The sequence below is a fragment of the Muscardinus avellanarius genome, assembly GCF_963383645.1.
Source record: "Muscardinus avellanarius genome assembly, chromosome: 6".
Classification (NCBI taxonomy): domain Eukaryota; kingdom Metazoa; phylum Chordata; class Mammalia; order Rodentia; family Gliridae; genus Muscardinus; species Muscardinus avellanarius.
In genome coordinates this window covers 111,298,106-111,311,364 of record NC_137791.1, presented here as the reverse complement: position 1 = coordinate 111,311,364, position 13,259 = coordinate 111,298,106, and the positions used below count along the sequence as shown (strand labels likewise).

The following is a 13,259-nucleotide window of genomic DNA, read 5'->3' as shown; positions in this document are numbered from 1 at the left end:
AATTTACATACCTCTTTCACCCTTTTGTTTAAGTTAGTGTGACAATTTTCCATAATAAACTACTTAAAGAGAAGCTTTAAGTAGGCATAGTGGTGCCTTGGTCATTCCATTCTTGGTCAAGAATGGAATGAAATAGCAAGAACAAGAAAAGAAAAACCACTGCCGTCTTTAAAAAACCAACACTTGCACCAATTATATTCAAATGAAAACACACGGTCTTTGCGCAGGATGTTTTTACAGTGTCCGGGGGCCGGTTCTCCTCACCATCATGCAATGGCGGAGCTGCAGTCAGCCCGCTTCTCATGCTGGATGGCAGAGGCTCGCTCAGCTTCACATTATCCGGAGGCCCTGGATGGAAGACTCTACGGTCTTGAAATCCCAAATTGCCATGGCTCCATCGATGCCAGTAGTGCAAAATTTGAGACAATCTTGTTTGTCCACCTCGTAAATAGACACTTGAGTGATGCTATTCTGGTGCAGCGTCTCCAAGGCCGTATTGCGGTCCTCAGTTGTAGCCCTCTTGTCCATGTTGCGGAAGCGTTTCATGGCCGACATGTTGCGCTGGATGCTCTGTTTGGGAATGTCTAGCTTGGAGACAAAGGTCAAGCAGCTGCGGTCATCGTAGTTAAAGAGCAGCCGGCAGCAGTCATGGCCAGCAGCTACGACGCTATTCTCTGAGACAAATGATACACTCAAGAGTGGCTGGAACTCGTTTTTCAGAGTTGAGACCTGTATGCTTTTTGAGGCATGGGCAACAGAAACGGTGCTGTCATGACTGAGCCAGGCCAGGCGGCTCCCGCTGGCAGAGAAGCTGACCCCGTGGACCCAGCCACCAGTGCCACTGCCACCAAATTCTGACATCAGCTGACCAAAAGGCATCTTGCTGCCCCAGGGTGTACTTGCTGGCTTCTCATCCACTTCTTTAATATAGGCAGAAAACACTCTGCATTTGAAGTCACATGATCCTGCTGCCAGCAAAACGTTGGGATGCCAATCTAAGCTGAGGACCGTGGAGCGAATCGGCTTTTTAATGTGCTTGCTTACCCACCAGTCATGTTCAGACTCGAAGTAACAAACAGAAATAAGCCATGCTCCACTTCCCACAGCAAATTTGTTCTCTAGAGGGGACCACTTCACAAAAGTGGCTGCACGATTAATCCTCAGGATCATCAGGGTTGGCTTCCAGACGCCATCTTTCTGACTCCAGATGTAGGCATTGCGGTCTGCCCCACAAGTAAAGATGAGGTGGCTCTTGGGAGCCCAGTCAGTACCTGTGATGTGTCTGGTGTGCTCCTTGAGTTCATGAGCTTTCACCCACTGGCTCCCGTTCTTCTTATAGATGTGTACTTCACGATTATTTGGGCTAAGGGCAATTTGGGTACGATCCCTGTTCCAGGCATGACAAGTGATCGGCTCAAGTAAAAATTGATGCAGGGACATTCTTCTTTGTGTTTTCAAAGGATTGAAAGCTGAGGTCGGGGCGGTCCGGAGGGGCTCAGAGCAGAGAATTCGCGAACTCTGGGCAGTCGACACGAACAGGCTCCAGCGGTCGCGGCGACCAAAAGATTTTTGAAAAATAGATGAATGAGTCCTGCGAACACCCATGCATGCATGTGTGGAAAGGTGAGGAAGACGTGGGCTACTTTAGATTAGTGGGAAGCTCAACCTGGCTGCCTTAGTTATATAGGGATTGAGAATCAAGAAAAGAGAAGAAAAATGACAAGTAAAAGTCCAAACATTACAAATATCAAATTAATTTGCCTACAACTTTACTACTTTCCTGGAACTAAATAAAGACCGCTTGGTCTTTAAAAAGTTAACTGTATTTGCCTACAAAAGAGACAAAATATAATAGCATTTTGGATTTTATGATCAAATTGGACTAAAGTAAATAGGGAAAAGATGGAACTTGATCCACTGGAATAAATGTTTATGACCACTGGTATACGTCAATGCATGATCATGAACAAAAACAGGCCATGATGTAATTACAATAAGGTGATAATGTTTATCAGTCATTTATTTATCCTTCATTTTAACTACAATATTGACAAATACTGTAATTGCACTTGTGACATAAAAATGAAATATCATCATAGCAATGGTAGGGTAGATCTATTACAAGAGAGGTAATACACAGGAATGGGATTCACTGATGAAAAAAATAAATGTATTCTTTAATTGAATTTTAATCACTAATGCTAAATCATAGGTGGTAAATTGCTCTTATATATTTTATAATTTCATTGTTGTAATACAATTATGCACCACTGTGAGATTCAGTTATACATTCATATATTTACACATTTCTTAGTGTGTTTTTCTCCTAACTTCATCTAGCTATCCACCTCCTACATCTCCATATATACTGGTAAGGTTATTATTTGTTCCTTCATAAATGAACATAATATTATTTGGACTGTTTTCTTCCTCAGGCCTCCCTTTCTCTCTCCCCTCACATTTACCCTAATTTTCTTCCACTATTTTACTGGTCTCACTCATTATCATGAACTCCCTTTTCCTTTCCTATTTTCTATTCTCCACATATAAAAAATATATATATGACCTTTGAATTTCTCAGACTGTTTTTCTTACTTGGCATAATATTCTCTAGTTCCATTAATTTGCCTGAAAATTGCATAATTTTGTTGCCACTTAAGGCTGAGTAAAACTCCATTGTGTGTATAACTTTCTGTTCAGTACAGTGGAATACCCTTGTAATCCCAGTATTTGGGGGATTGAAACAGGAGTATTTCAGGTTCAGAGACAGAAAATTGAAATTTAGCTAGACTGTTTAAAAATTAAAACAAACAAGAATTGGGGTATAGCTCAAAGCTAAAATTCTTTGAGGTTCAATCCCCAGTATTACAAATATATATATTTGAATATTGGATTTGTCATATACATATATGTTATTGTTGCTTTTTAGTAGCCTATTCCTATTTAATTATGACCACATGCATTGTTTTAAGATATAATAATTTTTTTTTCAGGTCTGGGGATGGAATCCAAGATCTTTCAACCTCTGAGCTATATCCCCTGCCCATTTTTTTTTAATTCTTTATTTTGAATCCGGGTCTCACTGAGTTGCAGAGGGCCTCACTAAGTAGCTGAGGCTGTCGGTGAACTGCAATCCTCCAGTCTCAGCCTCCTGAATGCTGGGATTACAAGCATGCGCCACCATGTCCAGCTAAGATTATAATAATTTTAACTGAGTACCTTGGGATAAGATTTCCCTATTGACAATATCTTTTAGCATATAACTTTAAAATGAAAATTACTAAAACAAGTCAGTCAATATTTGTTATGTCAGTTACTTTTAAGCTATTATGCTAAATTACATGATGAGATAGAGGGGGAAATGAAATTCTTCACTGAAATAAATTTAATTATAGTCATAGAGAAAGAGAGAGAAAACTTACCCAATATAGACAACTTGCTCAGTGTGGGTATAGACAGAGTAAGTAAGAGGATTGTGCTATACTTTTGAATATTTGTTCAAATCAGCAACTATCACATGATCCCAGAAATAATCTAATCATCACAGACTATATATACCTGTATAGACTTTTCTATACCTGTATTTGAGAGGCCACAAGGCTTAGTACCTTTTTCTCAAACTCCAGTTATAGTGGTCCCTTGGGTTTTGAACAAAGCAAACAAAAAACTTTTTTCTTATACAATAGATATTATGTGTCTGGTAGAATCAGATACAGATTTCAAAAAGTTAATGATATTGGATTAGTTTTGCAGGTTATCAAGGAACACAGAATGTAATGGAAGGACTTAATTAAGTTTGCCTTATATTTTCACCTAAAAATAGAGGAGTCTAATAACAAGATGTTTTAAATAAAGACCTTCAAAGTCAAACTGGGTTGTATATACATGCGTAGATATTCTAGGATTCAAAAAATCATAAATAATTTTGAGAAAATATTTTTCAGGCATTCAACAGTATACCTAAGAAAATGCCTATGGTTTATTGACTATACTTTTCAATATTTATTTTTATCATCACCTTTTCTCTTGTACTGCACAAGACCAAGGCAAATCTCACATTGTTATTCCCATTATGGAGTCATTATGGAGTCAAAGAAGAGACAAGGACAATTTGAGAGTGACTTACAATTGACTGAGGCTCTTGAAAAAGCAAAATAAGACATATTAAAAAGTAATTGCTGTATTTTAACCCAAAACCTAAACTGGGTAAATTTCCAGTGTAATCTACCAAGTATTCTGTCACAGAATTTCATGAAGTAAAATGATTGTCATTGGACCATGTATTGACATGACTTTTGGTAAGAATATTGAAGTTAGACATTTTCCTGTATAAAATAAGTTTGATTTGACTAATTCACATAAAGAACTTACTCTTTTCTAATTTGGCTATAATGGTCATTGTCCACTAAAAAATTATAGGGTTTATAGGTAAATAATCTGCACATTTATGATAAAAATTATGCATATAAAATATCATGCCAAGTAAGATAAAAATGTCAAGAGTTACATGTTTTCTCTCAATTGTGTAAGCTAGAGGTAACAAGAGGAAACAAAAGCATCTTTGGGTAAATGAGGTGAAAAACCGGTAAAATAGGAAAAGGGGATTAGGGGAGGGAGGCAGGGAAGGAAAAAGGAGTCTATACAAAGGAAAGAGCTCAAATAATGCTATTTTCATATGTAAATTTAGGAATATCACTAATTACAGGAAAGTAGGAAGGAAGAACGGGGTGAGATCTGGAGGGAAACTCTCCACATGCTGTTTGCATGTATGTTTATATAGCTTAGAACCTAAATATGATGTATAATTACAATACACCAATAAAATACATTAAAAATCACAGTATATATTGTGCTTTTGCACATATTTAAACTAGTGATAAAATGTTTATATTTTAACCTAAAATGTGCTTGTACTACATTTTTACAAGCATTATTTTAAAGGTTAAATAAAAATGATTAAAAACTGCAACCCCTAGTCTTTTTTAATGTTAAGTTACTGTTATCGTCATAGGAAGAAGAGGGTTGATGAGAAACACCATCCTATCTTTTATACTGAAAAGAGAAAACAGAATTTTAACAAACAGAAATTCTGACTTATCTTTCACCATGTATGTGATTCTTTTTAGATTTGGAAACCATACTGAAATGTCCATATCCTGGGCATCTTTATATTTTATATATTTAAACTTTATGTTGTTCTTTATATTTTTTCCTTCACAGAGAGATAAAGACTAGATTTCAAGGTGGACATCCCAGATAGTATGGGTCAAATAGTTGTGGTTCAGAAGGCAGTGATAGCCACTTGCAATTTATAATCAAGTATATCAAGGAGAATAATCAAACATCAATCTGAATCCTTCCTGTGCAGACAAGGAGAATGATTCAAAACATCTCTATGAAATAAGACCAGAGCAATCCAACTATTGAGGTAGCTAGTCTAACTGAACACTTCTGCTTCTTTCAATAATTCATTGACAATGTTCATTCAGTGGTGTGGACTTAGAGCAACATTCATTGTATGAAATTTCTATTTAAAGGAGTTTGAACTATGCCAATCGGGCTGTATTAATAATAAAGCTGTAGCTATACATGTGAATTCATCTAACTTATATAAGAGCCTTAATGTAAACAGCCTACCAAGAGAGAGACACAGACATGCAAATATTTGCAGGGGAATTTATTACACTCTCTATGGGAAAACAGATTAAAGTAGAGGAAAATGTACATAAGCCTTTCAACGGTGAAAAATATTAACTAAAAAACAAAGCTGTCAAAAGTCATATTCCCAAGAAGGTGGAGGATGATTACAGGTTCCCAGAGCTGCAAGTGAATCAAACAAATTTTATTTTCTTATTTAGTTCCTATGAGTGAAGTCTTCCTAGAAGAGCAGGAAATATTTCCTTTCTTTGTAAATGTTACCTTCATTTTATTTATTTGAAGCAGCTGTTGGGAAACAATACAATTTGGAGCTGAGTTGAAGATAACAGATTTTTATTAACCACAAATTTATTTGCATAGACCAGAATACCAGACTCACATGGGAAATTAGTGAATGAGAAAAGATTGAAGAAAAGAAGCATATGTATAGACTAGACAGCTCTGAGAATCATCAATTCTAGACATGGCACCTGGCTTTGTCATTATTAACATTGTTGCTAATATAATGGTCCAACTGAATTCTGAATTTTCAAGTTAGATGGATAATTTAACTGAGCTGAGCTAGTTATTCCTATCATTACTCCAAAAAACAGCCTTCTTAATGTGGTGATCAATGTGGCCACATTCTCTTAAATTCACATTTTCATGTAACATTCAATGCTAAGTACTGTCTGTTACTAGTTTTATCATTTCTGGACAATAGACAGTATTTCTATGCCTAAGTAAAACAGATTTAATTGCCAAACAAAATTTCAAGGAACTGAACTTCATTTTAATCACAAACAAGCTTCAAGGCAATTTTCAATTACAGCAAGCTTTTTATTTTTCTCCAGCTGTGTGTCCCTGCTGATTCCTGAAATTACATGTAAGTTGTCCCAGATTTTGAAGTGGTATACCTACAGAGGTTTTTCTTTTGTCAGTTGATGAAGTATCTGTGATTAGAACTTAAATAAATTGGCATTTATAAAATGCATTACCCCACCCTGTATATTTCAGAACATGATGATTGAGCATGAAGAAAGTCTGAGATATCCCCTAGTGACAGGACTGCTCCTAATTAGGCTGCTGGTGTTGCAAGTACTCACCTCTTCCGCAGGAACATCAAAAGATAATGTGGGAACTAAGCCCTAGAAAAGTAATCTGCTGGGTATTAGACAATCAGGTCAATAATGCATTGTATTTTCAAAGTTCTACAAACTTCCAGCTTTTAACGAAGTTTGCTATCTGAGGTTCAGTATTTGTACTACATTTTTTTTCCTGTAAGAGCCTGCATATGGGCAGAATTGAGACAGATCTATGTACATCCTGAGAGTCCAAAAATAAAATATGTTTTCTTTAACGGAAAACATATAACATTCCTAAAACAGAGAAGAGAACAATATTAATGAAACTCAGAAAAGAATAAAATATCAAAATGCAATTTGATTGCTTTCCTTCTAATAACTATATTTTCATCACTTCCCATTGTCCTTTATTTATTCAATAAACACTCACTAAAATATAATTTGAAATTAGTATATAAAAGTTTCTACATCTTTTTTAAGTGTTGATAAACAAAAAAGGACTTACAAAGATGAAGGGGGAAATAAACAGAAGATAAATCAGGATTACCTAAGCAAGACAAAGTATCTGAGTGCTGTGTGCATGTATGTCACTATCTCTATGAACTACATTATGATCTGAGACTATAGTGTACCAATAAAAGTATAAAAATGTAAAAAACCTTACATAGAAAAAGAAAATTATGGCAGATCATTTTATGTGGAATTTGTGTAACTTTCTTAACAAATATGAGGTGATAGTAGCTTATTTCAGGATTAAAATAGTAATTTAAGAAAAAGAATAGCCTAAAAGAACAAAATAAAGAAAGAGGCCCTTTGAATTGCAGGATTACAAGTAAAAACTGAGGTTCATATTAGACTGAGAGTAGTACACTGGTGTATAAATATAAAAAACTTTATTTTCTTGACAATGAGAACCATTGGAAAGGTTCAGAGGAGCAGTGTATTAACAACTTTTTTTGTAGGTGACTAAGTTGTAGTATCTGGATACATTACAGTAATTAAAAATGGGGCAGAGAAGTCTATGCAGAAATCTAGCTAAAACTCATTTTTTTTAATGGCTGATGTAGGTGTTGACTATTTGACTTAATGGCTTTGTAGGGATTGACTGTGAGACTTGAAAATAAGGAATGGAAAGTGGAAAGTGTGTAAAGAAATAATGAACTGGAAAGATGCGTTGATAGGTTGGAAATGCAAATTAAATTACATATAGCATTGGCTTGAATTTAAAAATCAAAAAGCTGTAATTATTTTCTTTGGAATGAACTAACTTGACCAAAGATTACAAATCAGGGACAAATAAGCTCATGTGAAAATTTATAAGGTATGTATAAACTTTTACAAGTTATTATTTGGATTTGGGAAACTTAAGAAACTGTAACTTTTTTTCAAGTTAACTCCTCAGTTTTTCCTACTTTTTAACACAATAGCATCAGCACTATTAACAACCATTTAAGATCTGCCTCTAAAAACACAAATATCATATTATATGAAGATTTACACATTTAAAAAATATTTTTAACATAAAAGCCAGCTCAACTAACTTTGAAAACATGGTAGACATGTTTGTGAATTTGTATTCCTATCACATGTTCTAATATTGAAAATCTTCATCATGATCTTTGTGTCTTATGTTTATTCTCATTTCTATGTGACTGCACCTTATATTTTTTCTAATGAGTAATTTTTAAAATATAGTTGCTTTATATTTCACTGTCTTCTGAATGTTTGCTTTTAAATCATTTCTAATTTCATTTGGTATTCTTATTATGCTTTGGCTATATAGGAAATTTTACCTTTAAAAGTAAGTACATGGACACCAAATGAATATATATATATATATATATATATATATATATATGTATATATATATATTCTATATTCTACTTTATATAAATGTTCATGGATATATATATATATATATATATATATATATATATATATATATTTGTTTGGTGTCACACATAACTACCTAGGGCATAGGTTCACAAATGGATCATACACATGTGTGGGTCAGTGTGTACTTCAAATTACAGTGATGACACAGGAAACTTTTCAAACAGTTAAGACATCATGAAACCACGTGTAAAACAGTCTCACACATTGCACACATTTGAACATTTCAGTTTAACTGCATACCTATAAGAAAATAATCCTGTTTTTCTTTCTCCCATTATAGCCTAATTTCTTTTGTTCCCAGATTTTTTCCCAAATAATCTCTCATGAACTAATTCAACTCAAAGGCATATTTTAGATGAATTATAAAACCTAATATAGTAAAATGTCATTTGAAAAATACTAGTCATGGATATTTTGTTTTAAAAGCATTGCCCTTTGGCATTTTATTTCTGTTTCATTTCTGTATTTTATGCTAAACATCACTAAGTATTTAATGATACTCCTCTTCACCCACATTGAAAAAATAACAAAAAATTAATTAAAAACTTTAGTAGAATAAGTGTATTTCAATGAGAGTACAGGGACTTCTATTCATAAAGATTTTCTTTATTAATTTCTACATTTTAAAAAGCTATCAATTAGGTATTTCACATTTATATAACATATACTAAAAAGTCAATCTTTGTATCTATGTGTGTATCTGAGATTAATCTTACAAGAAATAGCTTCAGCTTGAAATGAATATCAATTTACTTATTTTAGAAGTTCATATTTCACTGGCAGACCTATTCTGTCAGTGAACATTTTAATAATTCATTTTAATAAGCAATTCCTGTTGTAACTGCCAGTATAGTACTTATTTTTGGCATTAAAAAACTTTCTCATTAGAGACCAAGTGAATAATGAATAACCTAAATTATAAATTAACTTCTATTAGGTCACAATGTTTTGTAATATAGTCAATAAATATTAGATTTTCTAATATGCCCAAACTAGGGACTATTAGGAGTACCAGAGGGACTCCAGTAATGGAGGGGACACCTCAGCAAAGCTGAAATGTAAGGATAGGAGATACAGAAGGCTGAGGTTGATTAATGGAGGAGCTACACTTGAATATGTGTAAACGCATGAATGTAGTATGGTTAACCTGGAAACTCATTCTTGGGAGGGTGGAAAGGGGAAGTGGGGTGGGAGAGGGAACCAAGCACAGTCTGAATGTATGCCATTTTTGAAATGATGCACGCAAAAATAAAATAAAAAATGTTGAGAAAACATTAACGACAAAAACAAAACAAAATGCCAGAAATAAACAACTTAAATAGAAGAAAGGTTATTTGGGCTCATGGCTTTTAGTCCACGATCAAACTGCACCCTTGCTTTTCGACCTGTTTTAAGACAGTAAATCATGGTGAAGAAAGTACTGTGAAACAAGGCTACTTTCCTGTTATTCGGGGTGCAAAATAAAGAGGGAACAAATGGGTGTCTCACAATTGCCTTTTAAGCTACCCTTGTAGTGACTTGAAGCCTTCTGTTAGGCCCCCCACCATGTATAGATTTTTCTACCACCTCTAAATAGAGAGTGCTTAATTCATGGTCCTTGAGACCACATTCCAGATCCACATTAAAGCAAACAATAAAGCTTTTCTCCGGAAAAAATGTTTTACTACTTCTTTCTGTTTTAAATAAACACACATATGACAACTGTGCATACTCTTTACTTACAGCTTTTCTGTAGACAACGTTCACAGTCTGTGGAACTTAGGAGCATCCAGTGATGTGGGCTATAAAATGGGAGTGAAAAATATGTGTGTTTCCTCTTTTCTGATCTTTATGGCACTCTAGAAGTACACATTACCTAGGCAATTATCAAGTATTTTTCAAAGTACTGTGCATGTACTATTTCAGTATGTGCATGTGTTATTCATAATGACTTATAAGAAAATAGATGCACAAAAAATAAACAAATTGCTCAAAAACCATGTGGTTTGTTATAGTTTGAATGTGAATTGTCACCCCAAGTCTCCTATGTCACGAACACCTTAATGTTCTTAGGTTAAATTAGGAAGTTATTAGATCTTGAGGTTTTTGACCTCATCAGTTGATTAAAAATTTCAGGGCATTATTGGGAGGTGGTAGAAACTATAGGAGATCAGCCATAGTTGAAGTAATGAGTGCTTGGGGGCATGGTTTAGGGAACTATGTTATGCCTCTGCCTGTTTTATTCTCTTCCCCCCTCTCTGCTTCCTGACTGCCATAAAATAAGAAGCTCTGCTTTGACATGACTTTCTTCTATGATGCCCTGCCACAGTGATGCTCTGCTTAATCTCAGGTCAAAAGAAGTGGACTCAGCTGACCATGGACTCAAAACTCTGAAACCTTGAGACCCTCTCTCCCCCAAAATACACAAAACTAACAGAATTAAAAAATCCTTCTGTTTTAAGTTGTTTAAGTCAGGTATTTTAGTTACAGTGATGAAATGCTAACACATAGCTCTTGCTGAGCAGTGGAAACAAGATTAAATGAAGGTTATATCACTTTAGATGCTTACTAATTTCATGTATTAATTACTTTAATTAAATATATCTTTATATAGGTCTTAATAAGGGAAATGTACTTTTTAATTTATGTGGCATAATTAACAATAGCACTGAGTTCACTGGTGATGTTTTAAATAGAAGCCATTAGTGTATTACAGCTGCCTTAACATATGATTTAAAAAATAGCAAATGTAGTGATTAATTGTGTTTCTAAGCCCTAGCAGGAGTCGGGGGTCCGTGAGCGGTGCGGTGAGGAGTCGGCGAAGTATGGTGGAGAAATAGCACACAGACTCAATGGAGGGTGAAGCTGTTCTCTTTATTTTTCATTTTTGCTCTCTCTACTTTCAGTTTTGGCAAGCATTTTATACTTTCTTTTTTGGCTACATTCTACTCTTACAATTTTTTCAGAATTAATATATCAGTAAGTATACAAAGAACTAATACCTCAAGGCAAGGTGACAGACAGACAGTTTCTTTTTTAAGGGAACTTTTCCTCTTACAAGCAACCAAGGAAAAGATCAGAAGTTAGCTGGGCGTGGTGGCACACGCTTGTAATCCCAGAGCTTTGGGAGGCTGAGACAGGAGGATCATGCAGGTTCAAAGCCAGCCTCAGCTACTTAGTGAGGCTCTCAGCAACTTAGTGAGACCCTGTTTCCAAATAAAATATAAAAATAGGTCTGGAAGTATAGCCAGGAGGTAGAAAGCATCTGGGTTCCACCCTCAATACCACACACACAAAAAAAAGATCAGAATTTATTATTAACTACTAATGTATTATCATAATAATGTCCTATACTAAGCATTACACTCTCTGATTGATATACATCATTGTTTTTTAATCAATAGGCACTACTAAGGAGAGGAACCTTTTATAATTTCCCATGACCCAAGGCTGTGCCTGGCACCCATCTATTCTGCTGCTGTCCATGTACCCATTGCAAACCAAGGATGTAGGGTTACTGGGGAGTCAGTAGGCACTCTACCATAGCCTACCTCTGATAACATATGCTGGCCACCCAGAACTCATGACGGTGGGAACAACTTGCCTTGGCTCTGTTTTAGGTTTATTGTAAATATCTGTTTGGGAAAAGCCTGGGGAGGATCAGTTGCCTTTAAGTATTGTTTTGATTGTGATTATCTGAGTCTTTATAAAATTTTGTTAGCTCAGTCATTTATAACATAAATCTCAAGTACCTTTTTGGTAACAAGGCCAATTTCAAAAAATCCCCAAATACCCATGCCTAATACTATTCCCCAGGAGATGCCGCACGCCCGTTCCTAGGAATGTCTGCCATGTAGCATTCCTGCTAAAATGAGCCTTACTCAATTTTAGACTGGGAAGAAGGCACGGCAATAAATATCATTCCACAAAATTTTAAACAAGATAAATATAATAAAATATATTTGTATTTATTGATTAAAAAATAAAATTATTAAATCTATGCCTTTCAAAAGCATCATTCTTGCATTCCTACATTTGCTCTTATGGAACCAAAGTGGAAACACCAAAGTTAAGACTAGTAAACAATTTACTAAGAAATGTCTGGGATGTTTTAATTTGGTAGCTAAACACATCTGGTTGTTTCTCCGACTTTGGTAATATTCTTAAAACGTTGGATCAACATCATCGCTTATTTGTACAATTGTATAAATTTTGATACTTAATCTTGTGTTTAAAAATATTCAGGGTGCTAGCTGGGCAGGGTGGCGCACGCTTGTAATCCCTGCGCCTGGGAGGCAGAGACAGGAGGATCATGCTGGTTTGAAGCCAGCCTTGCTGGCTAAGAGACCCTGTTTCCATATAAATAAAATAAAAATATAATAAATAAATATATAAAAATAAATAAATAAATAAAATAAAAATATAAAAAAATAGGTGTCTGAGAGTGTCGCCCGGAGGTAGAAGTTTTCCAGGAACCCCAGTACCAAAAAAAAAAAAAAAAAAATGTTCAGGGTTTTATATAAAGTGAAGCATATCTTATAAAGATGAATGAGGCAGACAATATTTATCTAATAAAGAATTGTAGATAATTTATAGTGTACTCATACACATATGTTTGAGAACTCATGAAAATGTAAATTTTATTTAAAATTCAATATGTTA

At 34.7% G+C, this 13,259-nt stretch overlaps 1 protein-coding gene across 1 annotated transcript; it reads right to left on the bottom strand.

Annotated features, from left to right (window-relative positions):
* Positions 1–330: 330 nt before the first annotated feature.
* Positions 331–1,400, bottom strand: LOC308263887 (actin-related protein 2/3 complex subunit 1A-like; the record flags this gene model as incomplete). The annotated part of the gene is given in 2 exon segments (XM_080697007.1): positions 331–1,377; positions 1,380–1,400. Coding segments are annotated over 2 exon segments (1,068 nt in total).
* Between the last annotated feature and the right edge of the window lie 11,859 nt (positions 1,401–13,259).